Source organism: Toxotes jaculatrix, chromosome 14 (assembly GCF_017976425.1).
Source record: "Toxotes jaculatrix isolate fToxJac2 chromosome 14, fToxJac2.pri, whole genome shotgun sequence".
In the NCBI taxonomy this organism is placed as follows: Eukaryota; Metazoa; Chordata; class Actinopteri; family Toxotidae; genus Toxotes; species Toxotes jaculatrix.
Window position 1 is genome coordinate 16,953,860 of NC_054407.1, and position 25,025 is coordinate 16,978,884.

The 25,025-nt window shown below is 39.0% G+C and overlaps 1 protein-coding gene across 2 annotated transcripts in view; it reads right to left on the minus strand.

Moving 5' to 3' along the window:
- The window catches only part of LOC121192989 (corticotropin-releasing factor receptor 2), a 34,097-nt gene extending 25,428 nt beyond the window's left edge, over positions 1-8,669 (minus strand). Inside the window, exons 1-2 of one of the 2 annotated variants that reach the window (XM_041055073.1) lie at positions 8,606-8,669; positions 6,009-6,128 (exon numbers count right to left, since the gene is read on the minus strand). Coding sequence is in view for 1 of the 2 variants with exons in the window: in XM_041055072.1 (XP_040911006.1) it covers positions 6,009-6,128; positions 6,229-6,349 (241 nt within the window). In the remaining variant the exon portion in view is untranslated. Of the gene's footprint in view, positions 1-6,008; positions 6,129-6,228; positions 6,640-8,605 lie in introns of those variants that run through there. The other variant, XM_041055072.1, reaches the window with a different exon arrangement.
- Between the last annotated feature and the right edge of the window lie 16,356 nt (positions 8,670-25,025).

Below are 25,025 nucleotides of genomic sequence, written 5' to 3' on the forward strand. Positions count from 1 at the left end.
TTCCTGGAGGGGGGGCTGCAGTGCAGGGATACTCAGGTGTTGCTGATCAATACCACTGAAACCACTGTTACCTCTGTGAACAGGTGCTGAGATTCTACCTTTTTTTTTTTAGGAGACAGGTTGGGTAATTCACTGTTGGGCAAATGCTGAAAATAAAATGAGTGAAACCATCAAAGCTTCGTGTTTGAGGCCAGAGGAGCTCCTATCTGAACGACTGTAAGCACATGGATGTGTGTTTTATATAGTGGCGTAAAGAGTCTGTGCAGCTCTTCTGCTGTAGTGTGGTATGTGTGGATGCTGAGCCAGTGGTGAGTGTAGCCAGGGGAGGCTGGTGCTGACTGGACCCCCTGGGGGACTTGGTGTGCAATGGCTGGTGAAATGTTTGCTACACATGCTGACCTGAATTAGTTGACTGACTAACCTCTTACCCAGTCTCACCATGGAGAAGTGGATCAAAGGCTTCAAGGTGGTGTTGTGGCAGCAAGAAGTGCGTGATTCTTGCTGTGGGAGAAACTGCACATGGGAAGTCAATTGCATAAAGTAGGATGACTAACAGGAGACATACTGTGGTTTGTAAGTGTCCAAACCAATAAATATAATTCTAACAGTTCACTGTCTGCATGCGAGCATTAACACGCCCTTTTCACAGCCTTTTAAGATAGAAATATGAGTTTCTTCACAAGAGAACTCGGTGAGGACATGACAGCTCACTGACAAGACGACACAAAGCAGTCTTACACTTCATTAAACTTTAGTGGTAAAGACTGGTGAGTCATTAGGTTATGCTTATGGTACACTGAGTGTACTTGTGACAAGCGGAAGAATTTCTCTTACACTGCATGGCTAATATCCTTAGCCCAACCATCCCCCCCCCCCCGATGATCTACATTATATCGGTCACTTTTGACAGATTTACACCCACAAGTTTGTCCTCCAATGTCGCTAGTGGCCTTTGAACAGTTTTAATAAGAGATTCAGCCCTGGAAACATAATGCATCTAAATGATTGTTGATGAATGTATGTTTCTTAGGGAAAAGATCTTTTATGCGGGTGTTTGGTGCTTTCTCACACATGATGAAAACTACAACAAAAAGCCAGATAGCATCTTAAAAATCAGCGAGAACTTCCTCTGTTTATTCACCGCTGTATTTCAGTTTCATATTTGAATTTAAAAGATGAGGTACTGTTGCACAGACTCATCTCTGATTTGAAATAAAGCATCAAGCTGTTTCCCCAACATGTAACACTGCAGCAGCTCCACTCTCTTCTCTGTGCCTGATACACGTTGTAGTGCTGATATGTCTCAGACTTTATTAATCCTGATAAGAGATTCAATAAAGTTCTATTGTGGAAGCAGCCATCCTGACTTTGAGATGTGTAGGCCAGACAGGCACATCATGTACTGATAGGATGTGTCCTCTGTGACAATGAACGGGGGACGCACAGGGATGAGGGGAGTTTACCGAAGGAAGAGGCACGATTCGCTGAATAATTACAGTTGCAATCTTGGTGTCTGAACAGAAAGAAGAAAGCACAAGGGTCACCAAGACACAGCTTGGATTTGCAAAAGTGACACTTTTTTGTCAGTTTCATTCATCTGTACTTCTGTGAACATCTTGTCTTGCCTGAGGCTTGACAGGCAGCACGTCACGTGATCGTGACAAAGCAGAGACAATGAATGACTTCAAACCACTGCCTCAACTGTGGTGATGCGCGTTTCGTGTAAACTACAGAACTGAATAAATGCACGATAAAAAAAAAGGGGGAACACAGGAAGGTTTAAAAATGCATAAACCTTTTAAGCCACTCTGCACACACATTAATATTTATATATGCTTGAAGAAATGGAAAGGAATTTAAAGCCCCTTACCTGAGCGAGCCTGTTAAGTCTGTCAAACCTCTGATTTTTCTACAGGAATTTTGCTGACATTTAACTTCAGCTGTTTTTTTTACTAGTACTACAGAAAACCTATGAGGTTACACAAGATTCCGCATCAACAGCTCAGAGTACAAAGCACAGGCACGTGTCCTTAAAATATAACAGTGGCCCATCCTGGGTCACTCCTTTCTAATATGCAGGCCTGTGCATTAAATGTGTAGCTCTGAGATGTACCAAGGAGGCAAATGGAGGAGAATCTATTGTTAGTCCCTTAGGTCAGACACTACATGTGGCCAGGGCGAAAGACACATGTCCCGTTAGGCTTTAGCTTGCAGAACAGTGTGCTGTAGCTTCACATCAACTAATTTTCTAAGTCTGCTTTATCTCAGACTCTCTGTGTGACTGCACTGTGTTAATTAACACCTGCTCATGTGATGTTAGTGCCTACTTCTATTCTTAGTCTGACCTATTTTTTGATTTTAAAGTTTTATTTATCTGTGGTTGCAGATGGGTGCTGTTAATGTGACCCAGCAGGATCAAGATAATCACCTCCATTGTCTCAGGACCCATGTCGCTTTGTTGTAAAAACATGCAGCACCCTGTGATTTAAGTAGCAGTTTTGCAATTAAGAGTTTTATCAAGGCTTCCCTGCTGTGTTTAACCAGAAAATAATAGACATAGACAGTTTGTCTTTGGAGAAATTAATCAAATCTACTTCATTTTTTGACATGATTTGTCCATAACTTGTCAAAATAATTCAATTTTCTTGTCATTTTTTTTAACTGAAATTTGCAGAAATTACTACATGAATGGGGAATCACATCTGCACCAGTGAATAGTTTGCTTCTGTAATATGGAGATCTACTGGCAGCCTACAGAGTTGTGCAAAAGTGAAATGAAACACTGAAGGATATAGTATGAATGAAAACTACATATGCAGTTCAACACACATACTGTAACCATCATTAAATATTAGGTTAATTCACCATAGCTGCCAGGTTTAAAACAGCCACAAAGGGACAGATGCTGGGAAAAACAATAGTTTCTCAGTCCATAGGGGATAGTTAGAGATGGAGGGCTACTGCATAAAATGACAAAGCCTGAAACTTTTAGAAGAAAGATGAAAAGAATAGTTATGCTTATTCACATTCTTGCTGAGAGTTAGATGAGGAAATTAATACCACTCTCATGTCTGCCCCTTAAATATAAAGCTACAGACAGGAGACAGTTTTCACGGCAGTCTGGAAATAGACTGAAACAGCTAACCAGGCGACAGACATTGAGGAGCATTGTCACAATGCAGGGCGGTGGTGGCCTAAAGGTTAGAGAAGCGAGCTTGCGACCTGAAAAAGTGATCTTTTCAGTGGTTCCCTTTTGCAAGGCCCTTAACTCCAACTACTTCAGTGGAGCTGAAGGCCACACTGTGGTTATACTGGGCAGCTTCCAGGTGTGACCGTGTTAATGGCACTATTAGTAGCTGGCTATAACATATGTCTTGGGTGATCGGGACGTGCAATCTGATCCCAAGTGGTCACTCAAGACTCCACATGCATCTCAATTTTAACTCTGCAGTTTTTGTCTAGATGTGAACGTGAATGAGCAATGTTTAAATACGTCATGCAACAGTGCCATCGACCTCCCCCAGAGATTCATATGCATCGCTGCCATAATCTACATAGACTCTAATGCTCACATGATGAAAATTGCATTTAAGTGCTCCGTTCAGTGAATTCTCACCAGCTTATTAAAATTCCTGTCTGATTTCTAGATTTTTTAAGATGTGACAATTGATCAGAGACGGCTAAACCAATCCAGTCTGCCACAGTGGCTGTGACACAAAAATCCATGATCCACAAGTCTGTTATCTTTCGCTGAAGTGGGACTTGTGGAGAAAAACAGCTTAAAGTCCCAAGACATTGCAGTCAGCATGTGAAACAAGCTGTTACATGACTGAATAGTGGACAATCTGTAAAATTGTCTCATATTCTCTACTTCTCTACTTTGTTCTAACCATTTTTGTGATGTGATAATATTATAGAAAAAGTTTTTTTTTGGGGGGGGGGGGGCATCATAACTTCCTTCTTAGCTGCAATCATAATTACTAAAGCCAATAGAGGGCTTTGCCACTTGAACACTGTTTTGAGGCTTTTGCTGAAAGGACTGATGCCGTCTCACATGACAACTAGATTTCGCTTACAAATAAAACGTAATTATGGATCAGAATAAGCTGCATGCACTTTTAATAATGTTGTTTACAGTGAAAGAATGAAATCTGTACAGTCTGCTGCTGGAAAGACTGATTCCTGTAATTACCTTACTCAGGGCCTCTATACAAGGGTGCAAAAAAAATCTGTCACCTGTTTCATTCCACTTCACAATTCCAATCTGTTTAATAGTGTGACTTAATTTTAGTAAAGGATTTTTTTTTTCTTTCATTCCTGTGCCCATTCTTTCTTTTTTATATGTCAAGCAGAGTAAAACAGTAAGAAGACAAAAGGAGAAGAACAGTTCTATGCGCATTTATATTATACCCTCCTGCAACTACAATATGCCATGATACTCCAGTGAATGTGACAGGCCTATTACTTGACTGAAAGATCAATGTTACAGAATTGTTCAATCACGGCAATCCCAACGCAATGTCTAATCCCCGGGCCTGTCAAAAATATATCGATCCACAAGGGTGTCAACAAATGAAGGTACACGTCAGGGAAGGTTGTTATTATGGCAAATGACTGCGCTTTTCACACCAAGTGGATCAAACCACCAGGCAAGCCCAACTAATACTGAGCACCAGCAAGGGTGAATCAATGAAGTAAGAGGTGACTAGGCAGACAACAGGGTGTGTGTGTGTGTGGTGGGGGGTTAGTGGGTAATGACACTGCACCTGAGCCTATTACACAGATAACAGCCTCGGGCACTCTTACACTGTCATACTGGACCCTGACACTCAATGCATTACAGAAGTTATTTTGCGGTGTTGTTTTGTGAAATTAATGCTGTAATTTACTTTTCTGAGAGTGTCAACAACTTCATCAGTCTCATGATTAATGCTGGAGTTACATAACGTGACAGTGTTGGTGTGGTATGCTTTTCTCAGTTTTTCTGCTGGCTGATACAGCCTGCTGGAACCATCCTTTTAGCTTACTGCTGAAATCAAGTGCAAGTAAAAAAAAAAGTGTTATTGTTGGGAGTTACAGATATCGCCAGTGACTTTTGGCTGCTGCTTTATATCAGTGGGCTGATGGGCTCTATGATGATAGGTGTGGTCAAGGTGAAGCTGGATTCAGCAAACCAGCAGTGATGGAAGGAGACCTTATGAACTCAACTCTGTGCCAGATTGTGTGGGCAGAAATTGCTGCCACCGTTGCTGATAGTCCTGTATGTCACAGCGTAAAATGAAGGCTGCAGTGCATTCTAGTTTTTTGAGGCTGTTGTCCATGAAGAAATCAGCATTTCTGAGTTTTTTATTATGTGTTGAGCATCTCTACAAAACTAAAGAAATGGGGAATTTTCCTGCTGACGATTGTCTTTCTCTTCATTGTTGCTGCGCTGCAAATATTGCACTGTGATGTCACCTTGTCCAAGCTTGGCCAGTAATCTGTGGGAACCATCATAATTCACTACCAAGCAACAAATCAAACCAAGAACCGCCATCACATCATAAGCAGCTGAGGTTTCTGTGATTTTACATGGATGTGCCTTTTAGTGTGGCTCATTCTGATGCAGCTGTTCTAGTGACAAGAGGTGTAATGATCATTGAGATTCACTGTCATCACTGCTTTACATACAGAAGGGAGATCAACAGACCAAGAATGGGTCTTTAAAAAAATCATCCAGTCAACCAGTTAGAAATGAAAATGAATGAGATGGTAAATAGGAGGTCATTAAGTTAGTGTACCTGTTTAATGGATGTGCTGAAACAGCCTGTATTCAAGGAGCAGTCCTTAATTTACACAAAAAATAACATATTTTACCTTTACCCGAAATCATCACGTTTCTGCATAGTGCGCATAGAGGTATCTCTACTCTCTCAGAACAGACACAAATAAATTTGTGATAGATCATCATTGGTTTTCCAGACAAATGCATGATAAGGAACTTTTGCCATAACAGCCAGATATCTTACTGGTTGTGTTGTACTTCACTCCGTTAATGTACTCCGGGCAGGGTCTCTCTACAATCCTCCCGGTGCTGCTCCGCGGCCAGCAGGTTCCAATCTCATCGGTTGTGGCATTACAATATAAACCTTGGAAATAAATAAAGTCAAATTAAAAAAAAAAAGCAGACGCTTCCCTCATCCCTCAATACTGAACAAGAAAAAAAAAGAAGAAACAATTCCATCTTACCATCAGTGCTCAGCAATGACAATGAAGCGTTTTCCAAAAAAGTGTCTTGGAAAGCATCTATCAAACTACAGTTTAGGTCCCCGAGCTCTCCGAGTATGATCTGGTAAATGGTAGCATCCATGGTGCCAGATTTAACTAATGTGAGTTTAATTCCAAGTTCGAGCGCAGATGGACACACCGAGCCCAGCGGTGTTCATGGGCTTGTGAATCAGAGCAACAGTGATGACAAGCGAGCCCCGGCGCTCCTGCTGGGTGCGCGCGCGCGCCCGCCCGCCCGCGTATCCGCTCAAGCATCCACGTGCTGCAGCAACCTGTGAAAGACAGCCGACACGCCGAACTGACCAGATCATGGTCTTTGTCACTCTGACGTTTCACACCTGCCACGCACCTGTCGACTTTATTTATGGCGGAAAGTCCGCTGCGCTGACATGGAAAAATAAGTGAGGGACAGATATTTTTAACGTACATAGCACAACTATGTAGCCTGAATGTAAACTGGACATATATTTAAAAAAAAAAAAAATCATGTGCAAAGTGCTACAAAAAGGGGGTGATGATGTGGACTACTGTATTTAAGAAATTAAACTAATGTGACTGTCAGTTTTAGTTATCACCAAACTAAAAGACTATACAGAAATTGGTTAATCATTTCCAGCACAAGGGTAATTCTAAAAATGTGTTTGGAAGAAAGTTAAATGATTAAAAGATGCTCAGTCATCCAGGTCATGGAAGTGTGAAATTATTCGCAACTGTATTTTTATTTATTTATTTATTTTTGTAGTTTTATAGATTACGGGTAATGCCCTGGTCAGTCAAGTATCCACAGTAATTATGCTCATATTGGACAAAGCTACACCTAAAGTTGGTGGTCAGGGTGGTGGATGGAGGTGCAGCATATCTGATTTTCATGCAGGCGACTGGTATTTCTGGCATGAAACCCCCAACCCTAACCACAGTGTAGCTGCCACGCACATGTTGCAGAAAGCATTAATTTTTTAACCACTGGGACTGGGCAATAATCTTGAGTTTTGCAGAATTTTCCCGCCATAACATTCTTGTTTTGCAACGGGGTTGGAAAATGCACAGCTGTTTTCCAAAGCCAAGAGGTGAAGAGCTGACTGTTGAATATGACATGACACTGTCATGACCCCACTCATCATCTGAGTTTGCACCACAGATGATGAGTTGGACTATGGCCCATACAGTAGTTTAGTGACAAAATATTTTTTTTTGTTTTTGCCACTGCAGTCTAAAGCAACCAACCTCAAACTCTGTAATTAAGGTATGGTTATGTTGAGCCAACTAAAACTACCTGGCGAAGGTTATAGAGAGATGGTGGCTGTGGTTGAAACACACTGTACACACAACCATCCATCCCAAACTTTTCTCTAAGTAGCTTTGTGACGTCGGAACAACATCCTGCCATTTCCACCTTTTCTTCTGAGTCAGGACATTCCTCTCACAACTCCCAAAGCTCGGTTGTCCCAAAACCTCAAATAAAAACAATGCTGTCATTTTTGAACACGTTTTGGCTCATACCTGTCAGAAATACTGGAATACAAACAAAATAATTTAGTGTGACTGCCCTGTCCTAGTATGACGCCAGTGCACCATTCTTTTGCTGTAGAGCAAAGCCGGATTTTACACTCCATTGAATACAGCTTTAAAAAGAATGAGAGTTCTTAAAATTAATTGCTGTCACCTTTAATATAATAGGCCCATTTGTGATTTTGAAATGTGAAAATAATTATGACCACAATGAAAATTGGCATGTAATCCAGTACTCCCAACATTTTCCAAAAAAAACCCTACAAATTACAGTAAGGTTGAGTGACTCTCCTCAATCAACTGCTGTGTTCACTTGAGCGCAGATTTAGTTTGGCATACACTTTGGTTTAAGAGTTTCAGTATGTGTCACATGAAAACATGAAAGACTCCTCATAAAACCATAGAATGCAACAACTTAGTCAGTGGATTAAATATAGCCAGACATTTGCTGTCTGAACTCCAACTTAAGTTCAGTCAGTGAATTTTGTGACATTAACAAAGTGACCTTTACTTAGTTCCTCTGAACTGGCAATGTCTGGCAAAAAAGCCCCCTGGCCCCGAAGCAAAACAAAAAGATACATCAAAACAGAAATGGTCAGTTGGACAATGGACAGTTTTTTTCATTGTGGACTGGGAAAAATAGTATTCCTTCTTACCAGTTTGCTTAGTTTTTTTTTGTTTGTTTTAATGTTATAATTCCAGATAAATATACATTCTAAATATAACAATAGACAAAATATTAAAAATTATGGCTCCAAAACTTCAAGCCTAAAAAGTGTCAAGACTAGACATGTGCCTCATAACTGAGTCTAATATCTTGGCTGTTTACCTGTTAAATCTGAGCTTTTCACCAGCCCTCCCTCTAAGCATCAGCGGTGAAATGAGCACTCTATCTCATTTCACCACCCTGTGCTTTCGTGTCATGTACACACAGATCTGTAACACACAGTACTAAGTCCAATCTGAATGTTGACTTGTCTGTGTAATGAACAATGTTTTAATTGGCCCCCACTATTAATAGTACACCAAAAAGTTAATGAATTCTCCCACAGCACCCACTCTGTACTGCACTGCTCTCAGTGATGGGAAGAGAAAGGCGTGTTATCATCATTAATTCAGTTTTAATTTAGATTTTTGGTGATGGAAAAAGCATATTCCAATGTAAAAAGAATATTTCTGTGTTTTCTTGTTTTATTGGATGTTGCATCACAGTGCATCTGAGATTATGACTCATGCATGCAAAGAGTGTGCTTTATGTTTTATCATGTGTCAAAGAAGAAGTAACAGTATAACATGTTGCTGTAAAATCCTTGTCATTTTGTTGATGTGACTGGCTTTTTTTTTATACAGTAAATCTCACAAGAGAAGGCTAAAATAAAATACAAAAACAAGATATGAAAAGGCAAAAGAAAATATATAAAACCCACCCTCCTCACCAATAATTTGCATATTGTCCAAAAAATAGGAATTATTTTAAGTTGAAGCCAGACAGAAAGCAAAATGCAAATCAAAATATACGTTGTGTAAATTGTCATTATTTTCAACCACCAACACAACAAGTTTAAATTTCACCTAGATTTTGAATACTTTGCTTCTTACTTAAATTGGGTGTGAACTGAATTTTGTAGTATTTAATCCATACTTGTTGCAAAATTATCATATAAACTTGTTTTGAGCTTAAAATTGCACTCCTCTGGGCTTATCATTGCCAGAGGTAAAGGAATTGTAAATCACAATAATGAGGATCAGCTTGAAGAGTGCATTTTTTTTAAATAATGTGTTATTTATCACCTTGCCTAGGATTCCAGCTCAGTAAAGGTTTGTCTCTTGAGGAGAAAGGAAATAATATCATTCTCTTCCGCCTACATGACATTACATGATACATGTACAGTATATTTTCAAGCTTTCAGAAACCTGCACTGTTTGTTTGAACAACAGTGCTTAGATTCTCTATGAGCTTTGATAAGTGACATTTCATCAGGGTTGCATGGACCTTGCATCTATGAGCCTCAGATCTGGGAGTATTTTGAGACCCAAAGGCATTTAAGCCAAATCCCACATAACACAACTCAACCATGGATTGTGTGTTGATTTATAAAAGGGTGTTGATTTTACGTGGGATTTCTCTGGCGATTCTGAGCTGCTGGGTACATAATGACTCAGGGTTTTTTTTAGTAATGTAAGTATGGGTTTTCGATAAGAGCCCAGTCTCATCTAGCTGGGGATGCACAGTAGCTCATAGTGCAGAAATGTAACTTGTGATTATTAGTGGTTTTTACTTGCGCCTTTTGAGGCTTTTAATATGGTTACGAACCAAACAACCAAACAAATTCTTGTCGGTCTCTGTCAATTTTGTTGCCACTGGCATGATGAAAGCACTTTGAAGGAAATCCTTTATCCTTTGAGCCTAGTTGACCTAATTCTAAAGAATATAATTTCTGCAAGTGAGCTGTTTTGCTAAATCAAAAAAGGTACTTTTTTCTCCTTTGCCTGACAAATGCATAACTATTCCAAAGGATGAGAGAAGTCGCAGGCTGACTATATGTCCAAGGATCACGGGGGTATGGTTTACAGCAAAGGTGGTGGGACACAAAGTGGAGCAGCTAAAGTACCTTCTTGGTTCAGAACAATTCACTAAATGAGATACACCAAAACAACACTGTTGGCTAAATACAAGAAAAGGTCACAATGATAACATATTGCGTAAAAAAAATAAAAAGCCAATACTAGCTATACATTATACAGCATACAGGACAGGATTTGATTAAGCTTTAACATGATTCCCTACAGTACAGAAGGGCAAAATCATCTCATGAGTCAGCTGAGAAGCTTTGCATCACTTCGGGGTTTAGTATGAGCTACTTACTACACTCACAGAAATGACAGTCGCTGAATAAATATCCTCATGCACAGTGGTACAGGCCTCAAGGTGACTTAATCAAAGCTTAAAGCAATTTGACAGCATGGCTCAGCAGTCACACACTGAGCCCTGCTCAGGTGGCACAAGTGATAAGCCCTGCTCATTGTAGCCATTTGACTCCCAGTTCATTTGGCTGAGGATGTGAGCAGTTGAGTCCAGTCAGTTTATGTCCTGCTGCTGCCAGCCACGACCTACTCCTCTGACTCATTGCGCTGCAAAACACTAGAACGGCATGTTGAGCACATGCCTCATGGAGGAAAACCTTTGACCACAATGCTCTAACTGAACTAAGTGTCAGTGCCAGCATAAACCCTCCAGTTCATTGAACAGTTTTAAAAAAAGACCGTCATGTTAAAAGATTGTAAATGACCTTGCTGGGGATTGAAGCGGGAAACTGTAATTAACATGCTTAACTAAAAGAGCTGTTGTCAGGGGTATCTTTGTAAATATCTGCCTCCATCGCACTGCTTGCTCTGCTCCCATGCTGAGCCATGACAAATGCGCACAAGTAGGGAGCTGTCCATGCTTTATGAAGGGTAAATGGAAATCCCACATTGTTTGCCAAAGCAGATCATTATAGTGGGCTTAGCTCAAACAGAGATGCTGCATATCCTGCTTTTGCGGTGTAGATAAACATACAGCTTTGTACTATTGATGCTGGCTTTGTGTCTCACATCTTGTGACTTACTTGCTCACTGCATTATGAGTAATGACTCTGAATGCCAATGAAGCATGTGAATGTTAATATTTACATTTATAAAATGTATATGCTACCCACCTGAACCGTATAAGAAAGAATTAGCAGAACTGATTTCTGAAAATGCACCACATGGTTCTGGATAAGTCACAGTGATGAGTATATTAAAAAGCAACAATATGTCATAAAATATACATAATGACATAATAGTGAATGAAGTTGTGTAGTATTTCAAATGAGAATTAAAAAAACTTAAATCTATTTGAAGTTAAAATAGTTAAGATATCTATATACAGTGGGATAATAACTAATAGCTTTACAAATACTTTACTAATTGTATTTATGGGTATATTTAGGCACTCACAGCACAGTTTGTACACCCACCAATTGTGTCCATGTACACAAAATCAAAAGATTGAAATTTGTGATTATTTCACAAATTGGTGGTTGTGCGTGCAGGTGTGAGGGTTTCAGTGTCTAGATAAGGGAGCCTACATTCATGCTGAGGCTGAAACCGTGCCACAGTCCCTAAGAACCCTAAGAAAATTCTGCGAAAGAAAAACAAGCCTGAGATTATCCAGTTTATAAAACGGATGAGAGACATGAAAAAGAAAAGGGAAAGGGATTGAAAACTCTAAATAAGCAACATGTGTCTGTAGGTATACGAAGCAGCTCTGTAATGAGTCCAGTCCAACTCTGTGGGTGGACTATGAACATTCACCAGCTTCTTTCAGCTTTCACCCAAACGCATACACTCCAAGGTCCAGCTCAAGCTTTGACTTGTTATCCCAGTAGATGTGTTTGTGTCTATTTGTGTGCATGCATGTCCTCATGAGTCTGCGTAGGTGTATTTGTATTGGTTTTGTTTCTTTGCCACTGTGAGGATAATCTAGGTGTTGTTTTTGCAATGTGGAGCTCCAGTAGATGATCTGAAATGACTGTTAGTAGCCTGTGTTATTACCGGCACTCTTGGGACTCTGAAGTGTGAGTTATTGGGGTGCAGATAAGAAAAGACTTGTCAACTGCAGTCTTTGTTTTTCTAAAGCCTTTGTCTCAGAGCATGTACTTTTCTCTCTTTGAGTTTCATACAGAGAATATATTGCGAACCTTACAAGAATGGTGCTGCCTGAATTAATCTGTCTTCCACTGATTTGTTCTTTCTGGAATAATTCTTCACACACTACTGCTATCAGGCCTGTTAGTGTTAACAATTTAGATTGCTATTTGCAATCTAAATCCAGAGCCTCTCAGGAAACAGAAGTGGGATGCATGTACATGCTGCGTATACTCACGTCTTCACATCTGTTAAGGTAAATATTTCAAACTGATGTTTCAAGGCTGACTTGCACAGTAAAATTTTTTGAAATATGAGATTAAATCTTATTCCGTGTTCTTTGGTTTATAAGCAATAGTTTTGATATTAGTAGTGATGCAAACTAAGACCAGAGGTAGCTTTCAGCTAATTGTTTTGGTTATCCAGACCAGTCTATCTGGTTCCCCAACGCTCTGACTAAACAGTGCAGGCAGCACAGGAACTCAGACAAGCCAACTATGCACAATCTACTCCGTTAGTAAGTGGTTAGTAAAGAAAATGAAGCATTTAGCAAGCCAAAGCCAAATACATTTCAATTAAAAGAGACGAATGGAAAATGAAATAGTAATTAAATTAATGTATTTGATATAGTGCACACAGTAGGAAAAGAAATATGTAATGAGTCTTTGGCAATTAAACTCCATAGTGATGTTATAATTTTTATGGGGAAAGTTGCACCATAAACCATACAGGAAAATCCCCCTGGGTCTAGACACCAGGAGTGGTGAAAGGGTGAAGGAATAAATTTGCTGAAGATGTGGATAGACGTGATGCGGATTGGGATTCCTGATTTACTCACTGGAAAGAGTTATTAGACAGCTGCTTCCCATGAAAACACAAAGATAGTGTAACTTTAAAAGCTCACTAGAAATCTGTGTTACACCATTGGTTCAGGATTGGATTGAACAGCTCGCACAACCCTTGTGCCTTTCCAAAATTATAGTGTTCTTTTTCAATTCAGCCAAAGGAAGCCAAGACTTTTTTTTTTTTTTTTTCAAAATATCATTGTCATTTAAAAACAAAAAAAAGTGCCTATACGTGTTCTTTAACTAATAAAACAAAGGAAGTTTGTGTAAAGTCATGTATTTTTTGCATGAATAGACACATTTATGTCTAAACACGTTAGGTGGGTATGACATATTTGTTATATTCTGCTATTGATCTGTACTTCCGTCTTCCCAAGTGTCCAAGCTGGCCATAAGATGTTCAATATTGTATAAATGTAATGAACATATATAATTTCTTTAAATGTGGTTTACTGTAATTTTGCTTATTACAAATTCTATGGGTTTTTGTAGTCCTCTAACCATGCAACAACACTTGGAAGGAAGCTACATGTCTTACTCTAATGGACCTATCTAACTTTATTTCCTCTATAATTCTTTCCCGCTGCACCTCAACATTGCTAAAGTCAGCATGTTTAGTTTAGGGTTAATTTAACTGGCCTTTCTAAAAGAGCACTTGGCCTCAGTGTGGCCCTCGTGGTTTGAGTGAACCATGCTCGCCACCGCTTTGTTAATGCTTTCTACAACCTCAAGGAAGCATTCGATATACCAGTACAAAACGCTGAAATAAAAATGTTTCAGAGATAGCTCTTTCCTAAAGGAAAAACAAAGTTAATTTTGTGCATGAAATTATCATTCAAATGCAGTTTAAAAAGCATTGCTGGCAGCACAAATGAAGCTTTGTTTAATTTACAGAGTGCTACTCAAGGCTTTATAATTCCATAGCAGTCTGCAATTTGCTGTTATTTCATAGACTCCTCAATTTGTCCTTGTAAGGTGGAGAGAGGGTACAGTCCACTGGCAGGGAAGGCATGAAAATATATTTCTTCACTTATCTGAAGGTATGTAACTCAATAAACAAAACCTCCCAGGCTGGGGATGATGCTGTAGTGTGGAGAAACACTCATATAGTATAATAAGAAAAGTGACAGTCTGAGCTGCTTGTGTGAGCTGGCATGTCAGACACTACAGCTGCTCACTCCAGGATGAAGAAATATGTTGATGGCAGCCACTTTATTTCCCAGAGGCTGATTCCTTCCACGAGCTTCATCATAACATTGCACGCTAGACCAACACGCCCTCGATGCCTTTGTGAAATCACCTGACAAAGAGCACTGCCTTACGGGATGCCACTCCCACTGCGTTAGATTAACATTGCGTGAAATAGTTTTGATTCTGAGGCCTTTTTTATACGATGGTGTGCACCATACATGTCACAGTTTTGAAAGCTGTTCTGAGGTGTTGCATGAGATGTCTGATTTAGACACTTCTCAGTGCCTCTCAGCGTCAACACAGCGTAACTGCAAAGCCACACATTACCCAAGTTCAAGTTTCAGTTCACCTGTAATGATGGCGTGTTGTGCCTCTTGGCCCATGAAACTAGACTATTAAGCTCCACCGACATGTTGCCAGAGCTCTTGTTCAACCCTTTAGAGACTTGAGTCATCTGCCGCTCCTCACCCTTTAATTTGACGTGAAATTATGTGGTTATGTCAAAGGTAAACATTTTTTTGTTAAAGATCACCTTTGTGTCCAGGAGACTTTAGTCATGTGGCCCTCCCAGGTGTAAGTGAAAGCACTGCAAACATAATCATGGCAATATATCAGTATAATATAATAGCAGAGAAACTCCACAAACAGCACCTTCGGGACACAGGTAACCGAGCTGATCATTTGTAGTGGTTTCACTAGAAACTAAACGCCATAATCTGAGCTGATTTTTCTGGCTTTTCAGAATCATAAGAACAGTATTTGAACGCTGGATGGCTTAGGATCTCCACAATGATGTTTTGTCCTTGTCAGTGGTCTTTGGTAATCTGTTTCTTCATTTTCCTCTAAGGCAGCTTTTTACTCTGGAGAAATATTTGCACAGTTGACTACACATACAGAATCAGTGAAGAGTGAATGACGAACATAAGCCACCAGGAAAGTCAGAACACTCTGTTGGTGTTCGTGCTCTCCCTGATGGGTTTGTAGATTTGCAACTGCAAAAAAGTATAAATTATTTCCTGAAATGCAGCTGCAGATTATATAAGATTAATGAAAAAAAAAAAACTTCTATGTGTTGAAAATAATTTTAAATCTGCATTAATTGTAGTGTTAATAGTGTTTTGGCAACATGGGGCACATTGCAACAAGCTGCAGCAAGTTATGCATTTGGAAAATAGACTGATGAGAGCTGTGTTGATGCATAGCAGATGGATGTGAATATAGAATACCCTTTGACTACTATACCAAGTTGTGGTTCTGACTAGCTGGAGGAGCAATTTTGTAAGGTCACCATCAGGTAAATAAATAGCATAACTACTGAAATCTAATCTCACAGACTGCCACCAGTAGCAATCACATTCTGCATCGTTGCCTGGATATACTGCAGCACTTTAATGAAGGTCTCACTGAATGAAGCTAAGGTCGCCTCACCACCTGAATCATGGATAATAGAGGTAACACTGTCACAAACTGTCATGTGACGGGAAACACAATTCTGTATTCCCTATACCTTTGACCGGACATCATTATTCAAGCGATCTTTCCCTGTACTTTTCTGGAAATTGAAGACATCCAGGCCAGAGAAAGAGGATTTCTAATTGAAGCCCTTTCGGATATTTGAGAGACTGAATAAGTGGAAGAAATGTCAAAAACATAGCAGTATCATCTGATCAGACTTTAAGATGCCACATTTCCTCACTAATCCTTTATCACAACAATGAAATCAGAACTTTCGTGCCCCATTGTGCACAGTAAAAGTCTTCCCTGTTTAGTGCTATTGTTCTTAATTTCTTCATGTTGAGGATGCTAGACTCTTGATTAAACAGGGTTTTTTTCTTGTCAGGTTTAAGTGTTCAATTCACAGAGCATTCTCTAGATAGCTGCACAGTACAATGAGCGAGAAGAAAGAGGCTTTAATCACTTGTTCCTTGTAAAATCCTCAGAGTAAATCGGGCTATACCTTTCAGCTCAATACCCTGTCTCTGTCCAAACACAGTATTCATGGTGAAATTCTTTGATTCCTCCCCATTTTTATTATTTTTAAATTGCATATTTTAGTATACATGATGATTAAACTGGTTTTCATTTGATGACATGACATTACATGACATGAATATCACTTTCAAATGTGAGTGTTAGACACCCCACTCCTCAAAATATGTATAATCCATGACATGTAATCATATTATGTTAATTTTGTGAAATGTATCATTGTGCAATCCTCCAGTTTTCTTCATTATCTAACTACTGTAATTTATAGAAATCTTTGAAATTTGATCATCTGATATATTCAGACTCAAACATCATCTTTAGATTTTTGGTTTTGACAAAACCCTCTGAGAAATTGGGAAAGTTTACAGATTAACAAAGCTGATTTCACCTTTTAGCTGGGATTTAATCTGTGGTGTGGTTGAATGTGAGATCCACATGGCATTTCAGTGAAGCCCCTAATCTCTTAAAGACTTTTAGCTGCAGCTTGTGTTATTTATTTCCACTTTGTATCCAAGGATGCAGATACTGTATTTATGAGCGCATAGTTCAAGCCAAAAAAGAAAAAATCATGAATATGTTTGAGGTCTAAGACGAGAATGAAACAGTCTTACCTGGCTCTATCTTTGGCGGCATAACCATTTAGGACTTATCAGTTTAGTTTTAATGTATCATGAAAGGGAGCCCAAATACCATTTAGACCCTGATATGAAATATTGGATTGTGATCCTTTGAAATCTGCCCTGTGCTATTTTGAATATACTGTAGGTACCACAAGAACAAAAACTATCTGCCTTTAGGCTTCAGCTTCCCCAGAGATGTTAGGCTCTTGTCTGAGAGAGAAGGTATGCGAACAGAATGCAGCAAAGGACATATACTACTCAATTTCCCACTGGATGTGTAACATTTTCAATGTAGACGTTTTCCTCCAGTGATTCATGGGTCTCCAATGTGATTTGCAACTTGTTAACATAAACATATACTACTAATGGGCTTATGGCACAGGAGATGTAGCAAAGGGACTTTCCAGACAACATCCCAATAATTTTCTTACAGTCCCTAAGTAAATTTAGAAAAATTCAGAATCACAGAAAATGTAGTAAATAACAATAATTTGCTAGAGGCTAACAGGCTGTAATTAGTTTCCAGCCAACTGTGTATCTGCATCTGATCACTTACTCATTTACCCTGAATCAGGTGCTACTGTTTGGCACACAACCAATAAGAAACCAGTGAATTTTCCTTATTAGATACATATTAGTTGGTATTTTTAAATATCACATCATAGTGAAATGTGATTATCTTACCATTTTTGAGTCCTCTCAAGTAAAGTCACGTGTCAGCATCCCCATCTGATGAGTAGCTGCGTTTTTACTGGGAATGTATCATAGTTTGTGAATGACACGAGCCAGCATAGCACCATTTACATTCAGTCCCACATCCATATTCACGTCCATATGTCATATTGTGTTAGTGAACTGCACTGCCTTTTGGAATACAAGCTTGTACACCATACCACAACGTGATGTGACATTCGGCAACAAAATGCATCGTCATAGGCTCTACTTGCCCACTCTTAGAGACAGCAGAGCTACTAGAGCAAAGCTACAGGAGACAGTTAGCTTAGCTTAGTGTAAATACTGGAAATGGTTAAACAGTAACACTTCCTTTGTTGTATGGATTTGAAGCTTTTGGTAGGCTTTTTTATATACCTCTGGACTGAGTCAGACAGTTTCCAGTCTATGTTAAGCTTTGCAAAGCCAAGTTCCAATTTCCTATGTCAGTGATGTTATTTCTTAAATGACTCCTAAAGACACACATCAGGAAAGGTGAAAATAGGAACTGAGACCATAATGTGTTTTGCTAAAGCCTTTGACAGGATTTATTTATTTATTTTGAGGCATCATCTGCCATCCTTTGCTGGTACAGAAATCTGAGGCTCCTCTCTGTTGTTTTCGTGGTGTTGTTTTCTACAGTGTTGTTTGTCTTCTTCAACTTGTTCCTTACACAAGGTGTTTTCTGTGTCTAATAAATTCTGCCTCTAATCCAATTTATGGCATTTATTGTTCACAACACCTAATCTGCATCTGAGTCTACTGAGTCTGTATGTACCAAATAACCACTAAACCATCTCTGATCAGTAAAGAAATAACAGATTGTTGTAACAGATGGGTGTTGTGAGGTGTACACAGTGATTGAAAACAAATATTACACGTGTGTCATTTTAAATTTAAATGAGAGCAGACAGGCATTCAGCAGCTTTCTCTGCCTATTAATCTTGAGTTGTTACAGCTTTACGGCGCACGCCCGATATACAGGCAAAGAACAAAACTCCACCAATCTCTTGAAACCTTTTTATGCTGCCTAAGAGCTGAATTTTTGCATTCAAATGGTGACACGTGACATTATGCATAAATATTTATAAGAACCAATTGGGAGGGCTGAACAGCTAAATGAAAAAAAACGATGAGACCCTTAACTTATCAGTAGGCTAACACCTTTTACATTTTGTGCTAAACACCAAGATGATGCTAATTCCAGGATTTTGTTTCTGTCCATCTAATAGGCGGTGGTCTGTCAGGTTTAACAGCAGGGGAAATATTGCTTGGAATGATTGATGTCACCCAGGATGCTCTTTGTCTTCCGTCTATTCATCCTCCCCACTCTCACCTCTCACTGCAATCCTACCATTGATTCATCTCCAAGACAGGAGAGGCACCTTTGGCACTCTGCTCTGATTTGTAATTGAACAATTTAGCAACTAATGTTTGCACCTGTGAGTAGAAGCGCAACCAACTGGTAATTCAAATTTTTGTATTTTGGACAGCAGCACTTTCCAAGTCAACACAGGATTTCAGTAACAAGGGCAGAAAATGTTCATTTGTTTTATTTTTATTTGTGTGTGTGTGTGTGTGTGTGTGACTTTCATTTTCGGTGTAGGTTAGCTTTACACTTTAATTTCCTGTTCTCTCTCTTCTCCAAGATCAAATCACAAAGCAAATCCCTGATGTGTTTTTATACAGTATATAGCCTAATGGAGGAAATGGAGGAGGTCCAACTGGTAATCTATGCAATTCAGTTCAGTGTAATTACAATAGCACTTTGTTAAATAATATGAAAGGAAGCATGTATAGCTCATATCATAATAATTCTCCCTCCTGAGAAAAGTAGGGCCTTCACCTAACCTATGACCTGTCACATTTTAATGGTTATCTGCAATAAATCCCCCATTAACCTGGAGCTGTACACTTCTTTTTCTTCCTGAAGAAAATTTTCCAGACTCTTAATCTGTAATCTGACTCTACAGATATTCAGCAAACAATAAAACTGACAAATCCAAATTTAAAAAGTGTTTGTCTTTTAAGGCAATAAATTAATTCAAAAGCTTGTGTGTGTAAATATAAAGTTATAAGTAAAAGAATTAGAATTGAAATATTTAATTTGTGCAAATGGACTTCAGTACTCTTTTCCATAGAGATTAATCTCCATGATATCATGAGCTCTGTGAATCCGCTATATGTCATACTGAATGTCCCCTTGAAGGTTCATGATCTAGTTGCAACAAGATGAGTGTGAAATGCTTCTCAGACAGAAATTACTTATAAATAGTCTGAAATCTGTTGTAATAGTTTGTACACCATAGTATCTATTATTACAATCCAGAAAAGTGACATAAGATGATAATACATGTGGTACAAGAGGGAAGAGAATTGGTACAGAAGCAAAACTTGTAAAGATGATAAAAGTCAATTATATTATAAACAATCCATCAACCAAGACAACTGCCTCAGAGAAGGATGGATGGCTGCATGACCGGATCAAGAGATGGATGGACAATCTATCAACAGGGACTAAATAGACTAATCCCACCAAAACTCAGTTTATCCATCATTGTATTGCCATTATTTTTTTTTACCTCAGTGGCATCTATAGTAGGAGTGCAAAGTGTTCAGCCAAAGGTCTTAGTGAAAACAATACAACTCCTTGACTGAAGTGACAATTATTTTCATTTTATGTCAAGAAATTCCTCTAGTAATCTGAATCTTGTTGGATCTAAAACAGCATTTCAACACCACAAGACATTAAGGTTGCTCCAATCAATACTTTTATATTAACAATGAATTGAATTACTATGTGTATTGTAAAAGGGGTCACTCAGAATGACAAACACACAGAGAATTTACAACAATCATCTCCTTCACATGGACAATTTCTGGCTCCTAACTAGTATTTATATTACTGAGCATACCATGCATCCTTATGGTAATTGTGCTCACATGTGTTACCTTCTGCAATCTATAATTTAGTACTTTTGTATTCACCTCCACTGTCCTGTCTGCAAGTATTAGATGCTACACTGCTCCTGGCCATAGTTTAAATGAGGACAAGCACTCAGTGTTTCCCATCTCCCCTTGCAGCACCTCCACTTGTCTTTGACATCCATGAAATTCTTCTGATTTCCCAGGACATTAATTGTATGTCACTCTCATACTTAAAACTGTCCATCTTCCTGACTTCTCCCCCTCTCTGGTTGATCTAAGACAGAGCCCTGGTCCATTACCACTCAGCTGTCATCCCTCTAATCTGTCTCAGCACCTGTTTCAGATGTAACTTCTCCTTGGGTGAAGCTCGAAGAAGACATTCAAAAGGGTCTATAACTGAACTGTGACTTTGATAGAATAAGAGTCGAACTGCAGTCTGGTAGCTCACAAATACACTTTGGAAGGATCTGCAGGAGTCTTTTGCATTAGCAGGTGTTTTTGTGTCGTTGCCATAACAATGACTTCCACTGCTCTCCTCTGAGAGACAAGTGAAATCCCCAGTGGGATCTGGAGGAAGCAGCGAAAAGAAAGGTGCTCAATTTACACCCACAGCTTCACTTCAGCCAGTTTAAATTCAGTTAAGATCTTTTTGTGAAGTATACAAGGACCATGCTTAAAAAGGAAGGAAAATGTTTTAATTGGAAATTTATCAAGTAGACACTCTAATTTCTTTTTGTGAGCAGACTTCTGTCCCCTGACAGTGAAATGTTTGTCTTTGAGCTAATCTGCTCTGTACTGAATACCTAATTTATGTTATTCATTACCTTACACTACCACCTTTTCCCATTCGTCAAAGTATCTCTCACCATTACCGTTTTACCAGTCCACTTCCTCTAATATCCAGCGTTAATCCCCAGCTTGTAGCTGTGACAACAGATGCCTCAGAGGTGCTGACATTAATCTGGATATTACTGCATGTCCCACTAAAATCCCTGCCCTTGCAAATCAAAGATGCATGCACATATACAAACACTCACAATAGCATACATATCCATGACAAAGGCAAGTGGGAATTCTAATTTTGTCTTGTCCTTTCTTGTAATTAGTTTCTTGTCTCCCATTGCCTTCATTTTGCAGTTTGTGTCAAATACATTGAAGCTCCACTGTTACTGCAGGCAAAACAATGCAGTTCCAAATAATGGGCAGTATGTACAGTAACTACAGCAACGTGCAGCCGAAAAGTGTACTGATATCAGTGTATGCATGTTCAGAGTCAATGCATTTTTAATGTTCCCTGTGGGCATACTGGATTGATGGAGCTTTAAAGCAGTGGTAGGACATAAAAAATATTGTATATAGAAGAACAGGATAGTGTATTGAACATAATTCAAGTGGGGACGTATTATGTAAATTTATTAATGGAATATGAAGAACAGCAAACATTTTACCAAGTGTCTATAGACTCACTGCAGAACAAATTAACCAAAGAGAAAAATCGTACAAATATGTATGAATTTACTGAAAATAAGTAAAAAGTAAAACATAAAAAATTTTATTATGTATTAAAAATAGAGTTGGTTAATGTAGTGTAGCTGCTGTGGCATGACTGATTCATGGACCCAACCACATGCAAAGTGATGTTCCAACAGGCTACATGGCTTTGTGTGGTGAAAACTGACAGGTCAAAAGGTCCCTGCAGAAAATTGGCTGAAATGGCAGAGTTAACTTTGCAACTCTGAAGTATGGCAAAGGTTAAATGCCTTTTTTGCTGAACGATTATGAGTGTATGCATTTTTGAAAGAGTAATGAGAGGAGAAAAACATTCCTGTCCAGTAATCTTCAGCTTCATCCGAGAACAATGCACAGTTTGAGCTGTACAGTCTCTTGTGTTGTTAATTGGTTTGCAATGTCTCTTATGGGCCTTTACAGGCAAATGTGCCATCTCTTACTCAGAGGATCTGGATCTAGTATCATATTGACCGCGAGTCAGGTTTGGCACAAGTGGCACTAATGCAGCCTCATTCCAAATACCAAATGACACTTCTTGATTCATGGGGTCTGCCACTGCACTCCTCCTCTTAGACATGATTTATTGGTGTGAAACAGGAACACAGAGACAACATTCGCAAACAGTTGCTAACATAGACAACATGCCTTCGATATAAGACTTTGGACTGCCCAGTAGCTCTTTTAATGTATCGGTGCTGTTTCATTTCTAACTAAGAAACTAAAATTTTACTTCTTGTCAGTATTATTTCTCCATGCAGCTCTGCCATTTCAGTGTTGGCTGACAAATATCCACATTTCCCACTTACAGAAACATACTGCTGGAGTTTGTCATCAGTGTCTCTACAGTCTGAATTTGCTAGTTTTTTTGCTGATTAATTTTAATGGTATTTCAACAATGAGCAAATGTGAGTAACTTTTTTTCAATTTGAGTAAAGTTTGTAAAATGGACATTTCGTACTGTAGTGGATTTGGACTTTTATGGAGATTTAAGCAAACAGCTGTCCCAGTTCTGTTCACTTCTGTCTCCTTCACTCATTCACTTTTCCTGGTAGGAGACAAGTGGCAGTAAGAGAGAAGAAACAGACAGACAAATGGATTGCCACATAGGAGTGGTGTAATCATGAAAGAGTCTAGTGATCACAAGGACAATGGTGTCACAGTAACTTCAAACCTACACAAGTGGAATAGAGTCTCTCCTGCTTGCTTAAGACAGTATTAAATCACACTGTTTCCGCTGGCTACTATACATCCTTCTGGAAATAATCCAAACAGATCATGTAAACTTGATTTACTGGGAAAATTGGCTTACTGGAATCCATGTAAAAGCTTTAATCACACCATACCACTAATCTAGTTATTCTCAGTAATCAGGCTTCATTGTGCATATAAAAGAGCTGTGCAATAGCAGGCTTTAAATTGAATGTATTGATTCTCCATGTTTAATTTTGTTTTACCTTCTATGAAAAAAATTTGACAGCCTTCTGTGATGTTGTTGGTGAATGGAAAGTTCTTTGTGTGCCATTTCCCCCTTAACAATAGACATGCTGCTTGATTTGCATAAGCTATTTACACTTATCATTCAGCATGGCAAGCAGCCTTTTTGTTCACGGTACCACTGTAGACATAGCTTAAACACGTACCCTGTTGAGCGGGAGGCAAGTCATTCCCCGCTGCCTTTTCTTGCCAACAAGTCAGTCTGATGTTCTAATGATTTCCTCCATCACCTCCATGAAGGGATGACTGTGCACCCTGACATGTTATCAGTTTAAACGATCTTCCATGCTGAAGTAAACTACAGTGTAGAAATGTTTTTTGTGACATTATGCACAATGCAGAAATCATATCTATCTCATCAGCTGTTTGGTCATCTGCATCAGAATAGTTTGTATTCAGTTGATGCTTTCATGAGCATTGCCCTTCAAATCTCCAGACCACGATTTGTATGCAGAGTTGCACCACACACTAGCAATTCAATTAAGAGCACGTACTTATATAAGCTAAATCTATAATTCTGGCATAAGACAGTCACAAGTGACTTGCTAATCAGCTTTCATGCCTTGAAGAGACAACATGTCAATCAGATTCTTTTTTCTGAATTAAATTAGGCGGAGGTGACTCATGTGGAGTAAACCTGCGGTACGTACAGGAAATGACTCTATCCAACTAATTTTGTGTACTACTTTGAACATTTGCCAAAATGTTATTACACATTTTCTGCACATGATAAACAAACTTGGAACCAAGTTTTTAAAAAAAAAGGGAAAAAAAGGTTCTGACTACTTTTGTAATGTGTTTTGAACATGCATACATTTTCCGAAAATCAGTTCTGTAGTGTTGGGTGGAGGGTGCAGTTACATCCTCCGCTCATTTTCTTTGATTTGAATCACAGAAGTGAAGTATAAATTAAATCTTACTTTATTTTTAGCTCCACAGTTTTGAGCCCTGCAAAACAAAAAAAAAAAGAAACAGAGACTCACAAGTAGCTCTACAGGAGTTTTGTAACCTGTCATTCTGCCGGGTTAGAAATATCAGTGGCAAAATGTTCTCACTTCTAACACACTAGACAACAGTACAGCACTGCACAGCACATTTTCAGACATCTTGATTGAAGTTCTTTGGTCTGCAGTCCACTTTGATTGGCATTGATCTCCTCTGCCACCCAATGGGGGAAAAAAAAAAAACTCAGAAAAGCTGGAGTAAACCTCTCCAAATGGACTTGTTGTAAATGTGCCCTCAGATAAACTTTCCACCACCCCCTCATCAGATGCTAGATGACAGCACAATG